Below are 22286 nucleotides of genomic sequence, written 5' to 3'. Positions count from 1 at the left end.
TGGCTTCTGTGACATCGGGTGCTGTAGGTGTCTGGAGGGCAGGTAGTCTGCCCCCGGTGATGCGTTGTGCAGACCTCACTACCCTCTGGAGAGCCTTAGGTTGTGGGCGGAGCAGTTGCCGGTACCAGGCGGTGATACCCCGACAGGATGCTCTCGATTGTGCATCTTTAAAAGTTTGTGAGGGTTTTAGGTGACGAGCCAAATTTCTTCAGCTCCTGAGGTTACGCCTTCTCACCACGCTGTTTGTGTGCGTGGATCATTTCAGTTTGTCCGTGATGTGTACACCGAGGAACTTAAAACTTTCTACCCTCTCCACTACTGTCCGTTGATGTGGATAGGGGGGTGCTCCCTCTGCTGTTTCCTGAAGTCCACGATCATCTCCTTTGTTTTGTTGACATTGAGTGTGAGGTTATTTCCCTGACACCACACTCCGAGGGCCTCACTCCTCCCTGTAGGCGGACTCTCTGCCTGACTCTCTGTCAGTGTGTGTGTGTGTGTGTGTGTGTGTGTGTGTGTGTGTGTGTGTGTGTGTGTGTGTGTGTTGTTGTGTGTGTGGTGTTGTGTGTGTGTGTGTGTGTGTGTGTGTGTGTGTGTGTGGTGTGTGTGTGTGGTGTGTGCGCAACGTGTTTAACTATTCTTGTGGGACCAGAAGTCCCCACAAGAATTGTAAACAAACAAACATTTGACAATTGGGGACATTTGTTGGTCCCACAAGGTCAAATGCTATTTCTGGGGGGTTTAGGGTTAAGGTTAGAACTACTGTTAGGGTTAGAATTGCATTAAGGGTTAGGAGCCAGGGTGAGGTTTTTGGGTTAGGGTAAGAGTACAGGTTAGGGGTTAGGGAAAATAGGATTTGGAATAGGACGAATTGGTGTGTACTCACAAGGTGAGCTGTACAAGACGTGTGAGTGTAGGTCCTGTCTAACTGGGCGGTGACTGTCCCTTCTCTCTCCTGTCTCTGACTACTGTTGTCCTCCTCCCCTGTGTATTCAGAGTACACGGTAGAGCTGCGTGAGTACGGTCCTGTCTACATTACCTGGGCGGTGACGGAGGCGGAGCTACAGGAGCCCTGGAGGGCGTGGCCAGCTGCGTCGCTAACTGTTCAACGCTCTGGACGAACTCACCCAGGACATGAGCGAAGACTTCCTGCCCCGTGCTCCGAGAATACGTCTCTTACATTGATTCCATGAAGGTACAGTAGAATGAGTCCATGATGGTACGGCAGAATATCAGTAGAATGAGTCCATGAAGGTACAGTAGAATACAGTAGAATGAGTCCATGAAGGTACGGTAGAATACGGTAGAATGGTCATGATGGTAAGGTAGAATACAGTAGAATGAGTCCATGATGGACGGTGAATACAGTAGAATGAGTCCATGATGGTATGGTAGAATACAGTAGAATGAGTCCATGATGGTACGGTAGAATACAGTAGAATGAGTCCATGAAGGTACGGTAAAATACAGTAGAATGAGTCCATGATGGTACGTAGAAATAAGTAGAATGAGTCCATGATGGTACGGTAAGAATACAGTAGAATGAGTCCATGAAGGTACAGTAGAATACAGTAGAATGAGTCCATGATGGTACGGTAGAAACAGTAGAATGAGTCCTAAGGTATGTAGAATACAGTAGAATGAGTCCATGAAGGTACGGTAAGAATACAGTAGAATGAGTCCATGATGGTACGGTAGAATACAGTAGAATGAGTCCATGAAGGTATGGTAGAATACAGTAGAATGAGTCCATGAAGGTACGTAGAATACAGTAGAATGAGTCCATGATGGTACGGTAGAATACAGTAGAATGAGTCCATGATGGTACGGTAGAATACAGTAGAATGAGTCCATGATGGTACGGTGAATACAGTAGAATGAGTCCATGATGGTACGGTAGAATACAGTAGAATGAGTCCATGATGGTACGGTAGAATACAGTAGAATGATCCAGATGGTACGGTAGAATACAGTAGAATGAGTCCATGATGGTACGGTAGAATACAGTAGAATGAGTCCATGATGGTACGGTAGAATACTGTAGAATGAGTCCATGATGGTATGGTAAAATACTGTAGAATGAGTCATGATGGTACGGTAGAATACGGTAGAATGAGTCCATGATGGTACGGTAGAATGAGTCCATGATGGTACGGTAGAATACTGTAGAATGAGTCCATGATGGTACGGTAGATGAGTCCATGATGGTACGGTAGAATACAGTAGAAGGAGTCCATGATGGTATGGTAGAATACGGTAGAATGAGTCCATGATGGTACGGTAGAATGAGTCCATGATGGTACGGTAAGAATACGGTAGAATGAGTCCATGATGGTACGGTAGAATACAGTAGAATGAGTCCATGATGGTACAGTAGAATGAGTCCATGATGGTACGGTAGAATACAGTAGAATGAGTCCATGATGGTAGGTAGAATACAGTAGAATGAGTCCATGATGGTACGGTAGAATGAGTCCATGATGGTACGGTAGAATACAGTAGAATGAGTCCATGATGGTACGATAGAATACTGTAGAATGAGTCTATGATGGTGGTACGGAGAATACAGTAGAATGAGTCCATGATGTAGCGTAGAATACAGTAGATTGAGTCCATGATGGTACGTAGAATACAGTAGAATGAGTCCATGATAGTACGGTAGAATACAGTAGAATGAGTCATGATGGTACGGTAGAATACTGTAGAATGAGTCCATGATGGTACGGTAGAATACGGTGAATGAGTCCATGATGGTAACGGTAGAATGAGTCCATGATGGTACGGTAGAATACAGTAGAATGAGTCCATGATGGGTACGGTAGAATACGGTAGAATGAGTCCATGATGGTAGCGGTAAATACAGTAGAATGAGTCCATGATGGTACGGTAAGAATACGTGAATGAAGTCCATGATGGTACGGTAGAATACGGTAGAATGAGTCCATGATGGTATGAGTAGATACAGTAGAATGAGTCCATGATGGTACGGTAGATACGTAGAATGAGTCCATGAAGGTACGTAGATGATCCATGATGGTACGTAGAATTACAGTAGAATGAGTCCATGATGGTACGGTAGAATACAGTAGAATGAGTTCATGATGGTACTGGTCAGAATACAGTAGAATGAGTCCATGATGGTACGGTAGAATGAGTCCAGTGATGTAACGGTAGAATGAGTCCACTTGAGGTACGGTAGAATACAGTAGAATGAGTGCATGATGGTACGGTAGAATGAGTCCATGGATTAAAGATCATCAAGGACAACAACCACCCGAGCCACTGCCTGTTCACCCCGCTATCATCCAGAAGGCGAGGTCAGTACAGGTGCATCAAAGCGGGGACCGAGAGACTGAAAAACAGCTTCTATCTCAAGGCCATCAGACTGTTAAACAGCCACCACTAACATTGAGTGGCTGCTGCCAACATACTGACTCAACTCCAGCCACTTTAAAAATGGAAAAATGGATGTAAAAAATGTATTACTAGCCACTTTAAACAATGACACTTTATATAATGTTTACATACCCTACATTACTCATCTCATATGTATATACTGTACTCTATACCATCTACTGCATCTTGCCTATGCCGTTCTATACCATCACTCATCAGTATATTTATATGTACATATTCATTCCGTTACACTTGTGTGTATAAGGAAGTTGTTGTGAAATTGTTAGATTACTTGTTAGATATTACCGCACGGTCGGAACTAGAAGCACAAGCATTTCGCTACACTCACATTAACATCTGCTAACCATGTGTATGTGATAAATAAAATTGGATTTGGCAACACAGAACAGAAAAGAGTGACCCAGCAATAACCACTGTTACCTACCTGACTGTTCTTTGATGATTCTCTGTGCTATCCTGTCGATAGTACCCAGCTTCTGTGTGAACATATCGAGGTAGTCTCCCATAGCAGAAAACTCCGTGGGTCGGCTCCTCAGCTTGTACCCTCCTGTCACGTACTTCACCGACTCCCCCATCTTAGAGAGCAGGGCTAGGCCTCGTCTCTTATCCAGGTCCTGAGGAGAAACCACAACGATAGAGCCTCGTCTCTTATTCCAGGTCCTGAGGAGAAACCACAACGTTAGAGCCCGGCTCTTATTCAGGTCTGGGGAGAAACCACAACGGTAGAGCCTCGTCTCTTATCAGGTCCTGAGGGGAACCACAACGGAGCCTCGTCTCTTATCAGGTCCGAGGAGAAACCACAACGATTAGAGCCTCGTCTCTTATCCAGGTCCTGAGGAGAAACCACAACGATTAGGAGCCTCGTCTCTTAATTCAGGGTCCTGAGGAGAAACCACAACGGTTAGAGCCTCGTCTCTTATTCAGGTCCTGGGGAGAAACCACAACGGTTAGAGCCTCGTCTCTTACTCAGGTCCTGAGGAGAAACCACAACGGCTAGAGCCTCGTCTCTTATTCAGGTCCTGAGGAGAAACCACAACGATTAGAGCCTCGTCTCTTATCCAGGTCCTGAGGAGAAACCACAACGATTAGAGCCTCGTCTCTTATTCAGGTCCTGCGGAGAAACCACAACGATTAGAGCCTCGTCTCTTACTCAGGTCCTGAGGAGAAACCACAACGATTAAGCCTCGTCTCTTATTCAGGTCCTGGGGAAAACCACAACGGTTAGAGGCCGTCTCTTATTCAGGTCCTGGGAGAAACCACAACGATTAGAGCCTCGTCTCTTATTCAGGTCCTGGGGAGAAACCACAACGATTAGAGCCTCGTCCTTATCGTCCTGAGGAGAAACCACAACGATTAGAGCGCCGCGTCTCTTACTCAGGTCCTGGGGAGAAACCACAACGATTAGAGCCTCGTCTCTTATCCAGGTCCTGAGGAGAAACCACAACGATTAGAGCCTCGTCTCTTACTCAGGTCCTGGGGAGAAACCACAACGATTAGAGCCTCGCCTCTTACTCAGGTCCTGAGGAGAAACCACAACGATTAGAGCCTCGTCTCTTATCCAGATCCTGAGGAGAAACCACAACGATTAGAGCCTCGTCTCTTATTCAGGTCCTGGGGAGAAACCACAACACTTAGGTTAAACACAACATACAATCACACACAACGGTTAGAGCCTTGTTCAACACTGTTACAACATTACACCAACAGATGTCTCAGAGACTTTGATTGGAGATTCCTTCAAGCTTTATTAATTGGGAGGTATGAGTCAGAAATGCATACAGGACTGTAATGCCTACAGTATTTGCAGTACTGTAATACCTACAGTATTTGCAGTCATTTCTCTCCTATCTAACATACTAGGCGCATCCAGATTGTCATACCTTCATACCGACCTTGTGCCTTAACCGGAATATTCAGTAATACCGGTAATACCAGTAATATTTTCAAACCCCGCCGAGCCTCTTTAATCCGAAGGTTAGCAATGCTAACAAGCACATGTAAGATCCCATAGAGAATGCTAGCTAAATGCTAACGAGTGCATTGCAAACATTTCAGAAGAATATAGCAAAAAAATATATAAACGCAACATGCAACAATTTCACAGATTTTACTGAGTTACATTTCATATAAGGAAGTCAGTGAATTTAAATAAATTTATGATGCCCTAATCTATAGATTTCACATGACTGGGAATACAGCTATGCATCTGTTGGTCACAGATACCTTTATAAAAAAAGGTAGGGTCGTGGATCAGAAAACCAGTCAGTATCAACAACCAGTTTCCCTCATTCAGCGCGACATCTCCTTCGCATAGAGTTGATCAGTTTCTGGATATTGGCGGGAACTGGAACACGCTGACTTACACGTAGATCCAGAGCATCCCAAACATGCTCACATTTCAGCTTACAGGAATTATGTACAGATCCTTGTGACATGAGGTTGTGCATTATCATGCTGAAACATGAGGTGATGGCGGTGGATGAACGGCACGACAATGGGGCCTCAGGATCTCGTCACGGTATCTCTGTGCTTTCAAATTGCCATCGATAAAATGCAATTGTGTTCTTTGTCCATAGCTTATGCTTTCCCATACCATAACCTGTTCACAACGTTGACATCAGCAAAGCTCTCGAACCCACAAGACGCCCTATACACTGTCTGCCATCTCCCCGGTACAGTTGAAAACGGGATGAATCCGTGAAGAGCACACTTCTCCAGCGTTCCAGCGGCCATCGAAGATGAGCATTTGCCCACAAATCGATCACGACGCCAAACTGCAGTCAGGTCAAGACGACGAGCACGCAGATGAGCTTCCCTGAGACGGTTTCTAACTGTTTGTGTAGAAATTCATCGGTTGTGCAAACCCACAGTTTCATCAGCTGTCCGGGTGGCTGGTCTCAGACGATCCCGCAGGTGAAGAAGTCGGATGTGGAGATACTGGACTGGCGTGGTTACACGTGGTCTGCGGTTTTGAGGCCGTTTGGACGTACTGCCAAATTCTCAAAAACATTACATTCTCTGGCAACAGCTCTGGTGGACATTCATGCAATCAGCATGCCAATTGTACACTCCCTCAAAACTTTAGACATCTGTGGCATTGTGTTGTGTGACAAAACATTTTATTGTCCCCATTACAAGGTGCACCTGTGTAAGGATCATGCCGTTTAATCAGCTTGTTGATATGCCACACCTGTCAGGTGGATAGATTATCTTGGCAAAGGATACATGCTCACTAACAGGGATGTAAACAAATGTGTTCACACATTTGGATTTGGCTTCACACCCATCAAATCTAGCAAAACACCCCCAAGGGAGGCCAGGTTGGATTTGGCTTCACACCAATCAAATCTAGCAAAACACCCCCAAGGGAGGCCAGGTTGGATTTGGCTTCACACCAATCAAATCTAGCAAAACACCCCCAAGGGAGGCCTGGTTGGATTTGGCTTCACACCAATCAAATCTAGCAAAACACCCCCAAGGGAGGCCAGGTTGGATTTGGCTTCACACCAATCAAATCTAGCAAAATTCTCCCCAAGGGAAGCAAGGTTGGATTTGGCTTCACACCAATCAAATCTAGCAAAATTCTCCCCAAGGGAAGCAAGGTTGGATTTGGCTTCACACTAATCAAATCCTAAACATCATTTTATTTTCTGGTCTGCTTGTGTTGATGTCCTGCAGTAGCTAGCTAACTAAATAGGCCCTTTTCTTAAGCCCTGGACGGAGAGATTGGGATTTGAACTTGATATTTGTACAAGGTCTCTTTAAAAAACGTCAGGTTTGTGACGACAACATGCAAGAGATCAGTCATTCATTCATTGCTGTGATCATTGATTTCCTGAAGAAGATATCCCTCTCCCTCTATTGGTTAAGTTACCAGGTTATTAACTAGCTAGTCAATGGGGTAACAGGGCTGAACAAAGTGTCAACAAACGGTTAACAACTTTGACGTGTGAGTAGTTTCAGAACGGCCCACGACGCGGTTAATGAATGTGAAATGAGGTGCAGGCGATCCGCTATAGGAAGATAAAATGCTGTGCCTGTAATGTAATATGGGTCCAAATGTAATACGGGTCAGATGTTTCAACATGGTTTGTTTTAAAAGCAGGTCATCTTCGCTGTGGTAACCATGACGCTAACGGAATCTGCACTCTGCTTGTTTCTCTAGGGTATTCAGAAACAATGGTCATTGTTACAATTACAACAATTATTATCTGGGAGATGTTTTTCATAGTCGCATAGTGCACCCAAATTAAAACATCCCGTCGACGGCAAAATATTTTGTTGAATTTTAGAGCTGACTGCAGGTACCTACTTAAAAAAGTAACTACAAATATTCAAATGAATAAAAAAAATATATATATATATATATATATATCACAAAAAATGGCACTATTGACATTATTGAAAAATCGTCCAGTTGCTATTTCCAAATACCCCGGTATAGAGTATATACGGTATACTGCCCAAGCCTATAACACACCTTAGCAGAGAGGAAGGCATTGAAGTGTTCGTTGAACGACAGGACAGGATGGTCAGCCACTCTCTTCATGAACTTATCCAGAGCCTTCCTCCTCGTCTCAACAAACTCCTCAGAGAACCGGTCAACCACACCCTTCATCACAAACTTCTCAGGGAGGGGCTGGAGGGGGCAAAGAGAGAGAGGGGGAAGAGAGAGAGAGAGAGAGAGAGGGGGAAGAGAGAGTCATTCCTCTTGGTTAAGACGTTGGTTTTCCGAGTGGGAAACTGGGGTTCAGATCCTACCAGCTACGCTTGTACATAACTTACTGGTATGAGATGTGTAGTCTAGGGTTAGGGGTCAGGGTCAACCTACTGGTATGAGATGTGTAGTCTAGGGTTAGGGGTCAGGGTTAACGACCTGGTATGAGATGTGTAGTCTAGGGTTAGGGGTCAGGGTTACTTACTGGTATGAGATGTGTAGTCTAGGGTTAGGGGTCAGGGTTACTTACTGGTATGAGATGTGTAGTCTAGGGTTAGGGGTCAGGGTTACCTACTGGTATGAGATGTGTAGTCTAGGGTTATGGGTCAGGATTAACTTACTGGTATGAGATGTGTGGGCTGAGTGTCCTCCAGCTTGGTCCTGAGCCAGTCAAAGTCCTGGTAGCGCCTCCTGACAGAGTACTCAGGTAGGTCAAACTCCACCCGCGTTGTCTGGGGGAAAGAGAGAGAGAGCGAGAGAGAGCGAGAGAGACAGAGAGAGACAGAGAGAGAGAGCGAGAGAAAGCAAGAGAGAGCGAGAGAGCGAGAGAGCGAGAGAGAGCGAAAGAGAGAGAGAGTTACACTGTGTTACCTAACCCCTATCCCCTAACCCTGACCCAACAAGACTAAAACCTCACAGAATACTGCCAGAAAACAATGACAATCTCTCTCAACCAGTGGCATATGGGCTTTTTAGGTGATGCCGCCCTGTAATAAGCATAAATATTTATCGTGTCTATTGGATGAGTCGGTCGGTCTATTGGATGAGTCGGTCGGTCTATTGGATGAGTCGGTCGGTCTATTGGATGAGTCGGTCGGTCTATTGGATGAGTCGGTCGGCCTATTGGATGAGTCTGTCGGCCTATTGGATGAGTCGGTCGGTCTATTGGATGAGTCGGTCGGTCGGCCTATTGGATGAGTCGGTCGGCCTATTGGATGAGTCGGTCGGCCTATTGGATGAGTCGGTCGGTCTATTGGATGAGTCGGTCGGTCTATTGGATGAGTCTGTCGGTCTATTGGATGAGTCTGTCGGCCTATTGGATGAGTCTGTCGGCCTATTGGATGAGTCGGTCGGTCTATTGGATGAGTCTGTCGGTTTATTGGATGAGTCTGTCAGTCTATTGGATGAGTCTGTCAGTCTATTGGATGAGTCTGTCGGTCTATTGGATGAGTTGGATGAGTCGGTCTATTGGATGAGTTGCTCGGTCTATAAAAACACAGAATTCTAATTGCAAGAATGCTCATTGAATGTAAGGGGCATGTTCTGTACTACACTGAACAAAAATAAACAAAAAAACATGCAACAACTTCAAAGATTTTACTGAGTTACAGTTCACATGGTAGAGAAATTAACACAAATTACACAAGGTGCACCTGTGTAATGATCATGCTGTTTAATCAGCTTCTTGATATGCCACACCTGTCAGGTGGATAGATTATCTTGGCAAAGGAGAAATGCTCACTAACAGGGTTGTCAACAAATTTGTGCACTAAATGTGCGTAATGGAACATTTCGGGGATATTTTAATTTCAGCTCGTGAAACATGGGACCAACGCTTTACATGTTGCGTTTATTTTTGTTCGGTATACCGTGCTTCCATCCACATTACAGGTAGTATTTTCCACATCTCCTGGGTGGACCTACCTTAGTGGCGACCTTGTAGGTGATGTAGGTCTCCATAGTAGAGACGTGTTTCTTCGGATCTTCGACGGTAACGAAGAGGTCACGTGTTTCTCCATCCAGGTCGTCATCCAGCTGCAGCCGGTTCAGGAGGGAAGATGAGGAGGCGGGACTAGATGTCTCCGCCGGCGTCCCATTGGGCAGACTCAGGTCCTAGAAGCAGAAAACAAGTAAATAGCAACGGAACTAGTACGGCTGTGTCCCAAATGGCACCCTACGGGACCTGGTCAAAAGTAGTGCGCTACCGTTTTACAGGACACAGTTGCTATGGTAATAATCTCTGCTGTACATTTACATTTACATTTAAGTCATTTAGCTGACGCTCTTATCCAGAGCGACTTACAAATTGGAAAGTTCATACATATTCATCCTGGTCCCCCCGTGGGGAATGAACCCACAACCCTGGCGTTGCAAGCGCCATGCTCTACCAACTGAGCCACACGGGACCACGTAACCTAGCCCATTTGCTTCCGGGGTGAATACACCACAGTTGTCCAGATGTTAGTTCATATGTTTCTATTATTATCCACCTGTGTTTTACAGACCGGTGCTGCCAGCCTGAGGAGAACCTGAGTCCAGCCAGGAGGTCTGCATCCCAAATGGCACCCTTTGTTAAAGCACTCATTTAGGCCAGAGCCTCAAACGTAGAGCAATATATAGGGAATAGGGTGGCATTGGAGCCGCAGACCAATCAGCAGGCAGGCAGGCAGCTAACAGGAAACAATCACCAGTACTGACCACCTGGCTAACGTTTTGGTACTGACCACCTGGCTAACGTTTTAGTATTGACCACCTGGCTAACGTTTTGGTACTGACCACCTGGCTAACGTTTTGGTACTGACCACCTGGCTAACGTTTTAGTACTGACCACCTGGCTAACGTTTTAGTACTGACCCCTGCTGGTGGTTTGGATTTGGAGCCTGGCTGCTTTCCAGCTCGAACCAAAGTGAAATTCTGACAGTTGGGTCGAGCTCTCTGACTCGTGCCGTTTCCTGTGCTTCTGTGATGGGCTTGAGAACCTGGTCATGGCGCCAGCGATAACAGCCCCCTCCCAGAGCTTACGATGTGGACAGCAGCTTACGATGTGTTCCAGTGTCCCTCTCTTGGAGCATAGRGGGCATGCAGGAGTTTCCACTTTGCCCCCAGGAGAACAGGTTTGATGAGCTGGGTAGGACATGCACCACCTGGATCAAGAACTTAATGCGGTGTGGTTCTGCCCGCCAAAGGTCAGTCTACAAGATTTTCCTGTCCACCGCCTGCTGCCACCTCATCGAGGCACCTTGCTGTCTCATTCCCACTGCTCTGCTGGACCTCTCCTCTTCCACAGCTGTTGACCTTCCTCTCAAAGTTCTCGACAGTGGAAATGGGGACTTCGTAGATGAACAAAGGCCAGAGTATTCTTGGGAGGATGCCATGCTTTTAACTTGCCGGGCATTCCTGACCGGTCAACCTCTCTCAGCTAGCTCTCCAGGTCCTGATAGTTGGCCTGGATTTATGTTGTGTCCTTCAGGCTGCTGATAAACACCTTGCCAAAGCTCATAACTGGCTAAACCGAGTGGGTGGGGATCAGTGTCCCTGCGAAGTGGAATCTCTCTACGACCTTGCCCTTCTTCAACACCATCAACCTTGATTTTGTTGGCTTCAAGCTCATTCACACCCATCCAGTCAGCTTCTCCAACCCTTGCAGAATTCACCTGCTTCCTGGCACTGACTCTGTGGTGACTGGCAGGTTGTCCATAAAAGGCTCAGATTGGTGGTTGTCGCACCCAAGACTTGGTTCGAGGCCCCTGGCAATCAGCTTCAGCAGACTTCATAATCATGTTAATAGTCAAGGAAAACAGGATCACAGGGATGATGCAGCCTGTGATAATTTCCACCTCCAGGCTGTGCCACTCTGATGCTGGGACATGGTGTTTTGTCATTGTAGTCTGCAACAGCTTGTGAGGGATCGATCCGTAGGCGTTGGTCAAGGTCAAGCCAGAGCACTGGCAGGTTTGGTTCGGGGGCCCCGGCACTCCGCTTCAGAAGACTTGTTACCTCGACTAACCGGTGTCCCCGCACATTGACACTGTACCGGTACCTCCTGTATATAGTCTCCACATTGACTCTGTACCGGTACCCCCTGTATATAGCCTCCACATTGACTCTGTACCGGTTACCCGTTAAGAGCCCCACTGACTGTACCGTACCACCTGTAATATAGCCTCAATTGACTCTGTACCGTACCCCCGTATAGAGCCTCCACATTGACTTTACCGTCCCCTGATATAGCCCACATTGACCTGTACCGGTCCCCCGTATATAGCCCACATGACTCTGTACCGGACACCTGATATATAGCCTCCACATTGACTCTGTACCGGTACCCCCTGTAGGCTCCACATTGACTCAGTACCGGTAACCCCTGTATATAGCCTCCACATTGACTCTGACCGGTACCCCCGTATATAGCCTCCACATTGACTCTGAACCGGTACACCCTGTAATAGCCTCCACATTGACTCTGTACCGTAATACCTGTATATAAGCCTCACATTGACTCTGTACCGTACACCCTGTATATAGTCCCACATTGACTCAGTACCGTAACACCCGTATATAGCCTCCACATTGATCTGTACCTACGCCCTGACCGTAACCCCGTATATAGCCTCCCACTTGACTCTGTACCGACACCCTGTATAAGCCTCCACATTGACTCTGTACGTACCACCTGTATATAGCCTCCACATTGACTCTGTACCGTAACACCCTGATATATAGCCTCACATGACTCTGTACCGTAACACCCTGTAAAGCCTCCCCATTGACTCAGTACCCGAACACACCGATATATACCTCACATTACCTGCCGACACCCTGTATATAGCCTCCACATTGACTCTGTACCGTAACACCCTGTATATAGCCTCACATTTATTATTTTACTGCTGCTGTTTAATAAGTTTTTACTTCACACTTTTTTTTCCTTAAAACTTCTTAACTGCATTGTTGGTTAAGGGCTTGTAAGTAAGCATTTCACTGTAAGTTCTACATCTATTGTATTCAACGCATGTGATTAATAAAATGTGATTTGATTTGTTTATCACCAGGGCAACAGGATCCCTTGTTCTCTCGCACTTCTCTGATGAGCTGGGTCACCACACTGTGTGCTCCAAACATCCAGGTACTTTTGGGAAGCTTCCCTTTTGGACCCATCTGTCGACGTAGCAGTTCTTAGAGAGGAAGTCTGCCAGCTGCCTGGATACAATGCCGAATAAATTCTTCCCTTGGACAATTAGCAAGGAGATAATCCTGAATTGGTCGATTCTCTCAGAATCTTCTTCCTTCGGGATCTAAACTCCTTCGGTGAATCTCCACTGCTTTGCAACCTTGCCTCTCCGCCAGATGACCTTAAATATCTGCCAGAGCCGCTTGAGTAACACGGGGCAGTACTTGTAGACCTTATACGGGACTCCGCTTGCTCCAGGAGTTGAGCTAGACCTTGCCCTCTTCACAATATCCTGTACTTCTTTAAGGAGTAGCTCCCTGTTGTCGAACTCTGTGATCGGTACTGGTGGGTTTAATCAAGATGTTACACTGCCCCAACTCCTGTTCCGTGTCGGAGTCACTGTATGTAATGGTTTGGAACAAACCAGGTTCCCACTGCGCTTCTGTCCTAGTAGCTGCTTTGTGAAACCAAAGGGATTTGCTATAAAGGCAGTTAGCTTCCTGGCTCTTTCCTTCTGCCGTCTTCTACTGTATGCCATTCAGCCCTACGCTTCTCTCTCAAGATGCTCCGTAGTTCTGCCTGGCAGTACCTTAGTTTTATTTTTATTTTTTAATTACCCCTTTATCATGATATCCAATTGGTAGTTACAGTCTTGTACCCGCTTTAAGTTACAGGTTTACTGTGAACACTGAGGCTGTACCCGCTTTAAGTTACTGTGAACACTGAGGCTGTACCCGCTTTAAGTTAATGGTTTACTGTGAATACTGAGGCTGTACCCGCTTTAAATTACAGTTTTACTGTGAACACTGAGGCTGTACCCGCTTTAAGTTACAGGTTTACTGTGAACACTGAGGCTGTACCTGCTTTAAGTTACTGTGAACACTGAGGCTGTACCTGCTTTAAGTTACTGTGAACATTGAGGCTGTACCTGCTTTAAGTTACTGTGAACACTGAGGCTGTAGCCGCTTTAAGTTACTGTGAACACTGAGGCTGTACCCGCTTTAAAGTTACTGTGAACATTGAGGCTGTACCCGCTTTAAGTTAATGTTTACTGTGAACACTGAGGCTGTACCGCTTTAAGTTAATGGTTTACTGTGAACACTGAGGCTGTACTGCTTTAAGTTACTGTGAACTTGAGGCTGTACCTGCTTTATGTTACAGGTTTAACAATGGCCATGTAGGCTACTGTGTCTATTTATCACAATGTAGACCTACAGAGTGGCCTACCATCTAAAACAATGGAGAAATGCACTCCCATAACATTAACATGGAAATAGCTGTTTTATATCAGACTACAGTAGCAGCCATGTGTGGTGTTCAGTGTAGACCTACATCTCATGAGACTTTTGAGGAAAAGAAACATGCAGGGCTTACATAAACTGTTTTATCCACTGTCCTTCAGACAAGGAGGTGAATGAACATGTTGTTCGAGTTGTTTGATGCAGAAACCACTTTACAAAATAAAATACATTATTATTCCCATCAATTATTACAGAAGAATCAGACAATTATTATACCTACCTGTCTATTGGCTATGAGCTTATTCAAGCCTGTCTCCAAATGCAAGCTCTTTACCTGACTCGCTTTTCAAGGATGTCTAGAAATGTACAATGTTTTGTGCTCTTGTGGGAAACGATCACTCCCCTATTGCTGACTACAAATGATTATAACTGGGGCTAGTAATTCACTAACTAGTACAGGATATTGATTTATACGGGGCTAATAACTCACTAACTAGTACACAGGATATTGATTTATAACGGGGCTAGTAATTCACTAACTAGTACAGGAATTGTTGATTTCATAACGGGCTAATAACTCACTAACTAGTACAGGATAATTGATTTCATATACGGCGAGCTAATAACTACCTAACTAGTACAGAGATATTATTGTATAATTCGGGCTAATTATCACTAACTAGGAACAGGAATTGGTATAACGGGGCTAATAATCTCACCTAACTAGTACAGAATGTGATTTATAACGGGGCTAATACTCACTAGACTGGTAAGGATATTGATCTTATAACGGGGCTAATAACTACAACTAGTACAGGATTTGATTTATAACGGGGCAATAACTCACTAACTATAGTACGGGATATTGATTTATAACGGGGCTAATAACTCACTAACTAGTAGAGATATTGATTGTATAACGGGGCTAATACTCACTAACTAGTACAAGGATATTGATTTTACGGGGCTAATAACTCACTAACTAGTAAGGATATTGATTTATAACGGGGCTAATAACTCACTACTAGTACAGGATATTGATTTATAACGGGGCTAATCTCACTAACTAGTACAGGATATTGGATTTATAACGGGGCTAATAACTCACTAACTAGTAACAGGATATTGATTATAACGGGTAATAACTCCTAACTGTCAGTGATAATTGATTTATACGGGCTATAACTCACTAACTAGTACAGGATATTGATTTATAACGGGGCTAATATTCACTAACTAGTACAGGATTTGATTTATAACGGGGACTAATAACATCACTAAACTAGTAGCAGGATATTGATTATAGACGGGGCTAATAACTCACTAATAGTACAGGATTTGATTCTATAACGGGGCTAATAACTCACTAATAGTACAGGATATTGATTTATAACGGGGCTAATAACTCATAACTAGTAAAGGATATTGATTTATAACGGGGACTAATAACTCACTAACTAGTACAGGATATTGATTTATAACGGGCCTAATAACTCACTAACTAGTACAGGATATTGATTTATAACTGGGATAGAAACTCACTAACTAGTAAGGATATTGATTTATAATCGGGCTAGTAACTCTACTAACTAGTACAGGATATTGATTTATAACGGGGCTAGAACTCCTAACTAGTACGGATATGATATAAGGGACTCTAACTACTAACTAGTACAGGATATTGATTTATAACGGGGCTAGTAACTCACTAATAGTAAGGATAATTGATTTATAAACGGGACTAATAACTCACTAACTAGTAAGGATATTGATTTATAACGGGACTCATACAACTCACTAACTAGTACAGGATATGATTTATAACGGGGCTAATAACTCATAACTAGTACAGGAATATTGATTTATAAGCGGGACTCATAACTCACTAACTAGTACAGGATATTGATTTTATACGGGGCTATAATCAACTAACTAGTACAGGGATATTGATTATACGGGGCTAATAACTCACTAACTAGTACAGGATATTGATTTATAACGGGACTCATAACTCACTAATAGTACAGGATATTGATTTATAACGGGACTAATAACTCACTGAACTAGTAAGGATATTGATTTATAACGGGACTATAATCTCCTAACTAGTACAGGATATTGATTTATAACGGGATACATAACTCACTAACTAGTTCAGGGAATTTGATTTATTACACGGGGCTAATAATTCAATAACTAGTACAGGATTTGATTTATAACGGGGCTCATAACTCACTAACTAGTACAGGATATTGATTTATAACGGGGTAATAACTCACTACTAGTACAGGATATTGATTTTATAACGGGGCTAATAACTCACTAACTAGTAAAGGATATTGATTTATAACGGGGCTAATAACTCACTAACTAGTACAGGATATGATCTTATAACTGGGCCTAGTAACTCACTAACTAGTACAGGATATTGATTTATAACGGGGCTAGTAACTCACTAACTAGTACAGGAATATGAAACAAAACGTGCACACGTGGCTACACTCAGGTTCTCAATAAAAACAAGCACATCTACTCACGACCGCTCATGCTGTAAACACAGTCCAGTTCAAGTAAATGGCACAGATCCATATATGCGCAATGGTCTATTTGCATAGGCCTACTGCAGCTCTGATTGGTTATGCCACACCAGTCTTCGTAGAGTACAGCTGAGTAGTGCGTGTCAATGCAGTAGAATCCTACTCCAATGTGTTCTGCCTACAACCAATCTCTTGCATAGTTAGTTTTTGTTTGGGATGTTGTATTGAAAGTGGCTAATATTGCGTTGATTCGATCACATTTGCCAAGTAAAGGGAAACGTTGACAGTGTTACCAGGAGAAACTCTAGAAAATGGTGGACCAACCCTCTTCTGAGTCAAGAATCACTTTGAGTCAAAATGCAAGCGGAGATCTAACCATTCAGATTTTTCTAAAAAATGTAAAGCCTACACAACATTAACCAATTAAAAACAGTTTCTGGAGCAATGAGGTTTTGTTCAGTAAGCTCTAGGCCCAAAACATTATCACCCTCAGTTTGGCTGTTGTTCGGGCCATTTAAAAATAAAAAATAAATCAGAATTTGAAGTAGGCTATATGATCACACCGGTAACAGATCCGTTGTTGTATTACTTGTGAAGCACAACTGAGCGTGCATACGTTTTAAATAATTAGCTTTTTTATTTTACTGGGCTGATGGTGCCTGTATCTGATGGTCAGTCCTCAGCAAAGGAGAGAGCAGCAGACTGATGGTCCGTCAGCGCAGGGAGAGAGCAGCAGACTGAGGGTCCGTTCAGCAGAGGGAGAGAGCAGCAGACTGAGGGTCCGTCTCAGAGAGGGAGAGAGCAGCAGACTGATGGTCGTCTCAGCAGAGGGAGAGAGCAGCAGACTGATGGTCAGTCTCAGCGGAAGGGAGAGAGCAGCAGACTGATGGTCGCCTCAGCGGAGGGAAGAGGCAGCAGACTGAGGGTCTGTCTCTCAGTGGAGGGAGAGAGCAGCAGACTGGGGTCTGTCTCAGCGGAGGGAGAGAGCAGCAGACTGAGGGTCCAGTCTCAGCAGAGGGAGAGAGCAGCAGACTGAGGGTCTGTCTCAGCGGGGGAGAGAGCAGCAGACTGAGGGTCAGTCTCGCAGAGGGAGAGAGAGCAGCAGACTGAGGGTCCGTCTCAGCGGAGGGAGAGAGCAGCAGACTGAGGGTCAGTCTCAGCAGAGGGAGAGAGCAGCAGACTGAGGGTCTGTCTCAGCGGAGGGAGAGAGCAGCAGACTGAGGGTCAGTCTCAGCAGAGGGAGAGAGCAGCAGACTGAGGGTCTGTCTCAGCGGAGGGAGAGAGCAGCAGACTGAGGGTCAGTCTCAGCAGAGGGAGAGAGCAGCAGACTGAGGGTCTGTCTCAGCGGAGGGGAGAGAGCAGCAGACTGAGGGTCAGTCTCAGCGGAGGGAGAGAGCAGCAGACTGAGGGTCCGTCTCAGCGAGGGAGAGAGCAGCAGACTGAGGGTCGTCTCAGCAAGGGAGAGAGCGCAGAACTGATGGTCAGTCTCAGCAGAGGGAGAGAGCAGCAGACTGATGGTCAGTCTCAAGCGGAGGGAGAGAGCAGCAGACTGATGGTCCGCCTCAGCGAGGGAGAGAGCAGCAGACTGAGGGTTGTCTCAGCGAGAGAGAGAGAGCAGCACTGGAGGGTCCGTCTCAGCAGAGGGAGAGAGCAGCAGAACTGAGGTCGTGTCTCAGCAGAGGGAAGAGAGCAGCAGACTGAGGGTCAGTCTCAGCAGAGGGAGAGAGCAGCAGACTGAGGGTCAGTCTCAGCAGAGGGAGAGAGCAGCAGACTGAGGGTCAGTCTCAGCGGAGGGAGGGAGCAGCAGACTGAGGGTCAGTCTCAGCGGAGGGAGAGAGCAGCAGACTGAGGGTCAGTCTCAGCGGAGGGAGAGAGCAGCAGACTGATGGTCCGTCTCTCAACGTCCCTCCTCTCTCCCTTTCCTCCACTGACACTGACCAGAAAGGGACACCGTCTTCCAGCTGATGGCGAAACTCGAGTCGCACCGCATTATTTCTGTCTCGTGGACAAATTCACGTTGTTACTCCTATGAACAGAGAAAGGGAATTGGACCAGTTGGTGACCACTGCTCTAGAAGTGAAGTTAAATCTTGTGCTTCTCTCTGTGGGCTGATATCTCTACAGTCCTGTGGAGCTGCATGGCAGTCTTGGGGCTACTGCACATGAGCACAGTTTAGAGGGAACGTTGGTTGCAACTGTATCAGGACATCAAACCAGCATTGTAATCGTGGTTTGGAGGAGAGAACGGTTTGTAATATAGGCCTTAAATGACGTCCTCATTCAAAAGACCTGCTACTGCTGCTGGAAACAGTGACACACTGCCCAGCCAGCTATGAGACTTAGCTTCATAAAGATGTCCTTTCTGAACAGACAATAAGTTGGTTTCATAAAAAGGTCCTTTATGAACAGACAATAAGTTGTTTTCATAAAGAGGTCCTTTATGAACAGACAATAAGTTGGTTTCATAAAGAGGTCCTTTATGAGCAGACAATAAACAGTATTAGTCTAAGAAGTAAAGCAGTGGGAAAAAAACAGTTAACGCTGGAACAAAAAGTGGTTCAATAGGTTGTTGTTTCCCTGTTGTTCTGTAAATATAATAAATAGTTTAAAAAGGGCCATGTTCTGAAGAAAGGGACATACTCCTATCGTGCCTGAGAACATTTAAAAACATCAACTAACTAGATTAAGTAGGTCAAAGTCCTTCAGCTCTCTAGTCTGTATTCACATCTAGGAGTCCCCCGTAGGTTCAGACAGCGGTGGTTAGAATTCAAGCTCAAAATAAACTTTCATGGCTCCATGTTAATCACAAGGACATTTATCACACATTCCCTTCTACGTCCCAAATGGCACTATATAGGGCTCTGGTCTAAAGTAGTGTACTAAATAAATAGGGAATAGGGTTCCATAGGGCTCTGGTCTAAAGTAGTGTACTAAATAAAATAGGGAATCGGGTTCCATAGGGCTCTGGTCTAAAGTAGTGGAGTGTACTAAATAAATAGGGAATAGGGTTCCATAGGGCTCTGGTCTAAAGTATGTACTAAATAAATAGGGAATCGTTTCCATAGGGCTCTGGTCTAAAGTAGTGTACTAAATAATAGGGAATAGGGTTCCATAGGGCTCTGGTCTAAAGTAGTGTACTAAATAAATAGGGAATAGGGTTCCATAGGGCTCTGGTCTAAAGTAAGTGTTACTAAATAAATAGGGAATAGGTTCCATAGGGCTCTGGTCTAAAGTAGTGTACTAATAAATAGGGAATAGGGTTCCATAGGGCTCTGGTCTAAAGTAGTGTACTAAATAAATAGGGAATAGGGTTCCATAGGGCTCTGGTCTAAAGTAGTGTACTAAATAAATAGGGAATAGGGTTCCATAGGGCTCTGGTCTAAAGTAGTGTACTAAATAAATAGGGAATAGGGTTCCATAGGGCTCTGGTCTAAAGTAGTGTACTAAATAAATAGGGAATAGGTTCCATAGGGCTCTGGTCTAAAGTAGTGTACTAAATAAATAGGGAATAGGGTTCCATAGGGCTCTGGTCTAAAGTAGTGTACTAATATAAATAGGGAATAGGGTTCCATAGGGCTTCTGGTCTAAAGTAGTGTACTAAATAAATAGGGAATAGGGTTTCCATAGGGCTCTGGTCTAAAGTAGTGTACTAAATAAATAGGGATAAGGGTTCCATAGGCTCTGGTCTAAAGTAGTGTACTAGTATAAATAGGCGATAGGGTCCACATAGACAGGCTTCTTGGTTCACCTAATGTCCACAGTAGTGTCTACCTAATAAGGGAATAGTGATTCCATACTGGTTGCACCTGGTCCTTAATGCTCAAGAACACGTAAATGGCGTTACTTATTGGTGCCCCAAACGCTGACTGTGGGATTGATAATTCATGGATGCTTCACAACATAGACTTGCTATTTTTTGGCTTTTTAAGGCTCTCTTCAACCTGGATAAGAAGGACACCACTTCTAAAATTCGAAAGTCCAGACCGACGACTAGCTTAATGGTACTTACGAGGTTTTCCTGTTAGCTTTGTCGTGTCATGGTAGCAGATGTAGGTTATCGTTACTCCTCCAGGATCCAGAAACGGACTATGGTAGCGTGCCTCCCAGGAACTATAAAAAGGACATATAATGGTCCAGCCAGAACTACATGAATACACAAGGGTGTCTCAGACTTCAAATCGATATCTCCAGAAGCGTACGGGGAATCTCCAGAAGTGACGGAGATAGGTTCCAGAAGCGAATATGGGATATCCCAAAAACTAAAACAGTATCTCCAGAACTGTACATTGGGACAGATTATCTATCTCTTATCTCTCTCTCTCACTACTCTCTCTCAATCTTTCTATCTCTCTCCCTTGATTCTCTCTATCTCCTATCTCTATTCATCTCTTCTCTCCTTAGTACTTCCTCTTCTTCTTCCTATCCTACTTTACCCTCTAACAAACATCTAACCACATTATTCTATACTTCTCACATTCTATAATATTAAATACTACTCTACTACTCTAATCCACCAAAAAATAAAAAACAAAAAAAATACCAAAAAAAAATCAAACTCATCAAAAATCAAAACAACAAAAAAAAAAACAAAACTCCTTACTCAAACAAAAAAAAACAAAAACAAAACATCAAAACAAAAAACAACAACACAAAACACAACAACAAATAACAACAAATAAAAAACAAAACAAACAAAACAAATCAAAAATCAATACTCTATCTTCTCTAAACCACTATATATACTATCCAACCTAAAATTAATCTACTAACTACACAACAAAACAAAACACAAACAATCCACAACAAAAAAAAAAAAAAAGCAAAAAAAAGAAAACACACACTTTACCATACCTACAAAATCAAAGATACACAAAAAAAAAAAAATCAACAAAAAAAATTCAAAACACAAAAAAAATCAAAAATAAAAAACAAAAAAAACACAAAAAAAATCAATATATTCACACTCTACTAATCTATCTCTATGCTATACAATCAAATTCTATAAACCCAAAATCATCATCATTACCAAAAAATCATCAAAAAAACAAAAAAATCACATATATTCTCATAATATTCTCATAATCATACACATACCAAAAACATCACAAAAAAAAAACAAACAAAAAAACACAAAAATGAAAAAGAAGACAGAAAAAATCACTTAAAATCTAATCTAAAATACATCAGAACAAAAGAATCAACAAAATAAATCAAATCACAAAAAAGAACAAAAAATCAAAAAAATCAAACAAACCCATCAAAGAATCACAAAAACAATCAAAAAAACAAAACACAAAAAACAAAAAACACAAAACACATCCCCACATCAAACAAACAAAAACAATAAAAAATCAAAGATCAAAAAAACAAAAACAAAATCAACAAAATCAACACACAAAAGAAAAAAAACCCAATCCCATCCACAGAATCACAACAAACAAAATCAAACAACAATCAAATCATCACAAAAAAAAAATAATCAAAAAA

The 22286-nt window shown here is 43.8% G+C and overlaps 1 protein-coding gene across 1 annotated transcript in view; it reads right to left on the bottom strand.

Moving 5' to 3' along the window:
- Positions 1-3815: 3815 nt before the first annotated feature.
- snx30 (sorting nexin family member 30) overlaps positions 3816-22286 on the bottom strand; it is a 31690-nt gene continuing 13219 nt past the window's right edge. The window contains exons 2-5 of the mRNA XM_024136265.2: positions 9776-9964; positions 8473-8583; positions 7895-8053; positions 3816-4028 (exon numbers count right to left, since the gene is read on the bottom strand). Coding sequence (XP_023992033.1) covers positions 3831-4028; positions 7895-8053; positions 8473-8583; positions 9776-9964 — 657 coding nt within the window. The 3' untranslated portion in view covers positions 3816-3830. The remainder of the gene's footprint in view (positions 4029-7894; positions 8054-8472; positions 8584-9775; positions 9965-22286) is intronic.

This window comes from Salvelinus sp. IW2-2015, unplaced genomic scaffold (assembly GCF_002910315.2).
Source record: "Salvelinus sp. IW2-2015 unplaced genomic scaffold, ASM291031v2 Un_scaffold845, whole genome shotgun sequence".
In the NCBI taxonomy this organism is placed as follows: Eukaryota; Metazoa; Chordata; class Actinopteri; order Salmoniformes; family Salmonidae; genus Salvelinus; species Salvelinus sp. IW2-2015.
The sequence above is the reverse complement of the archived record's forward strand: the minus strand, read 5'-3'. Positions and strand labels throughout refer to the sequence as shown.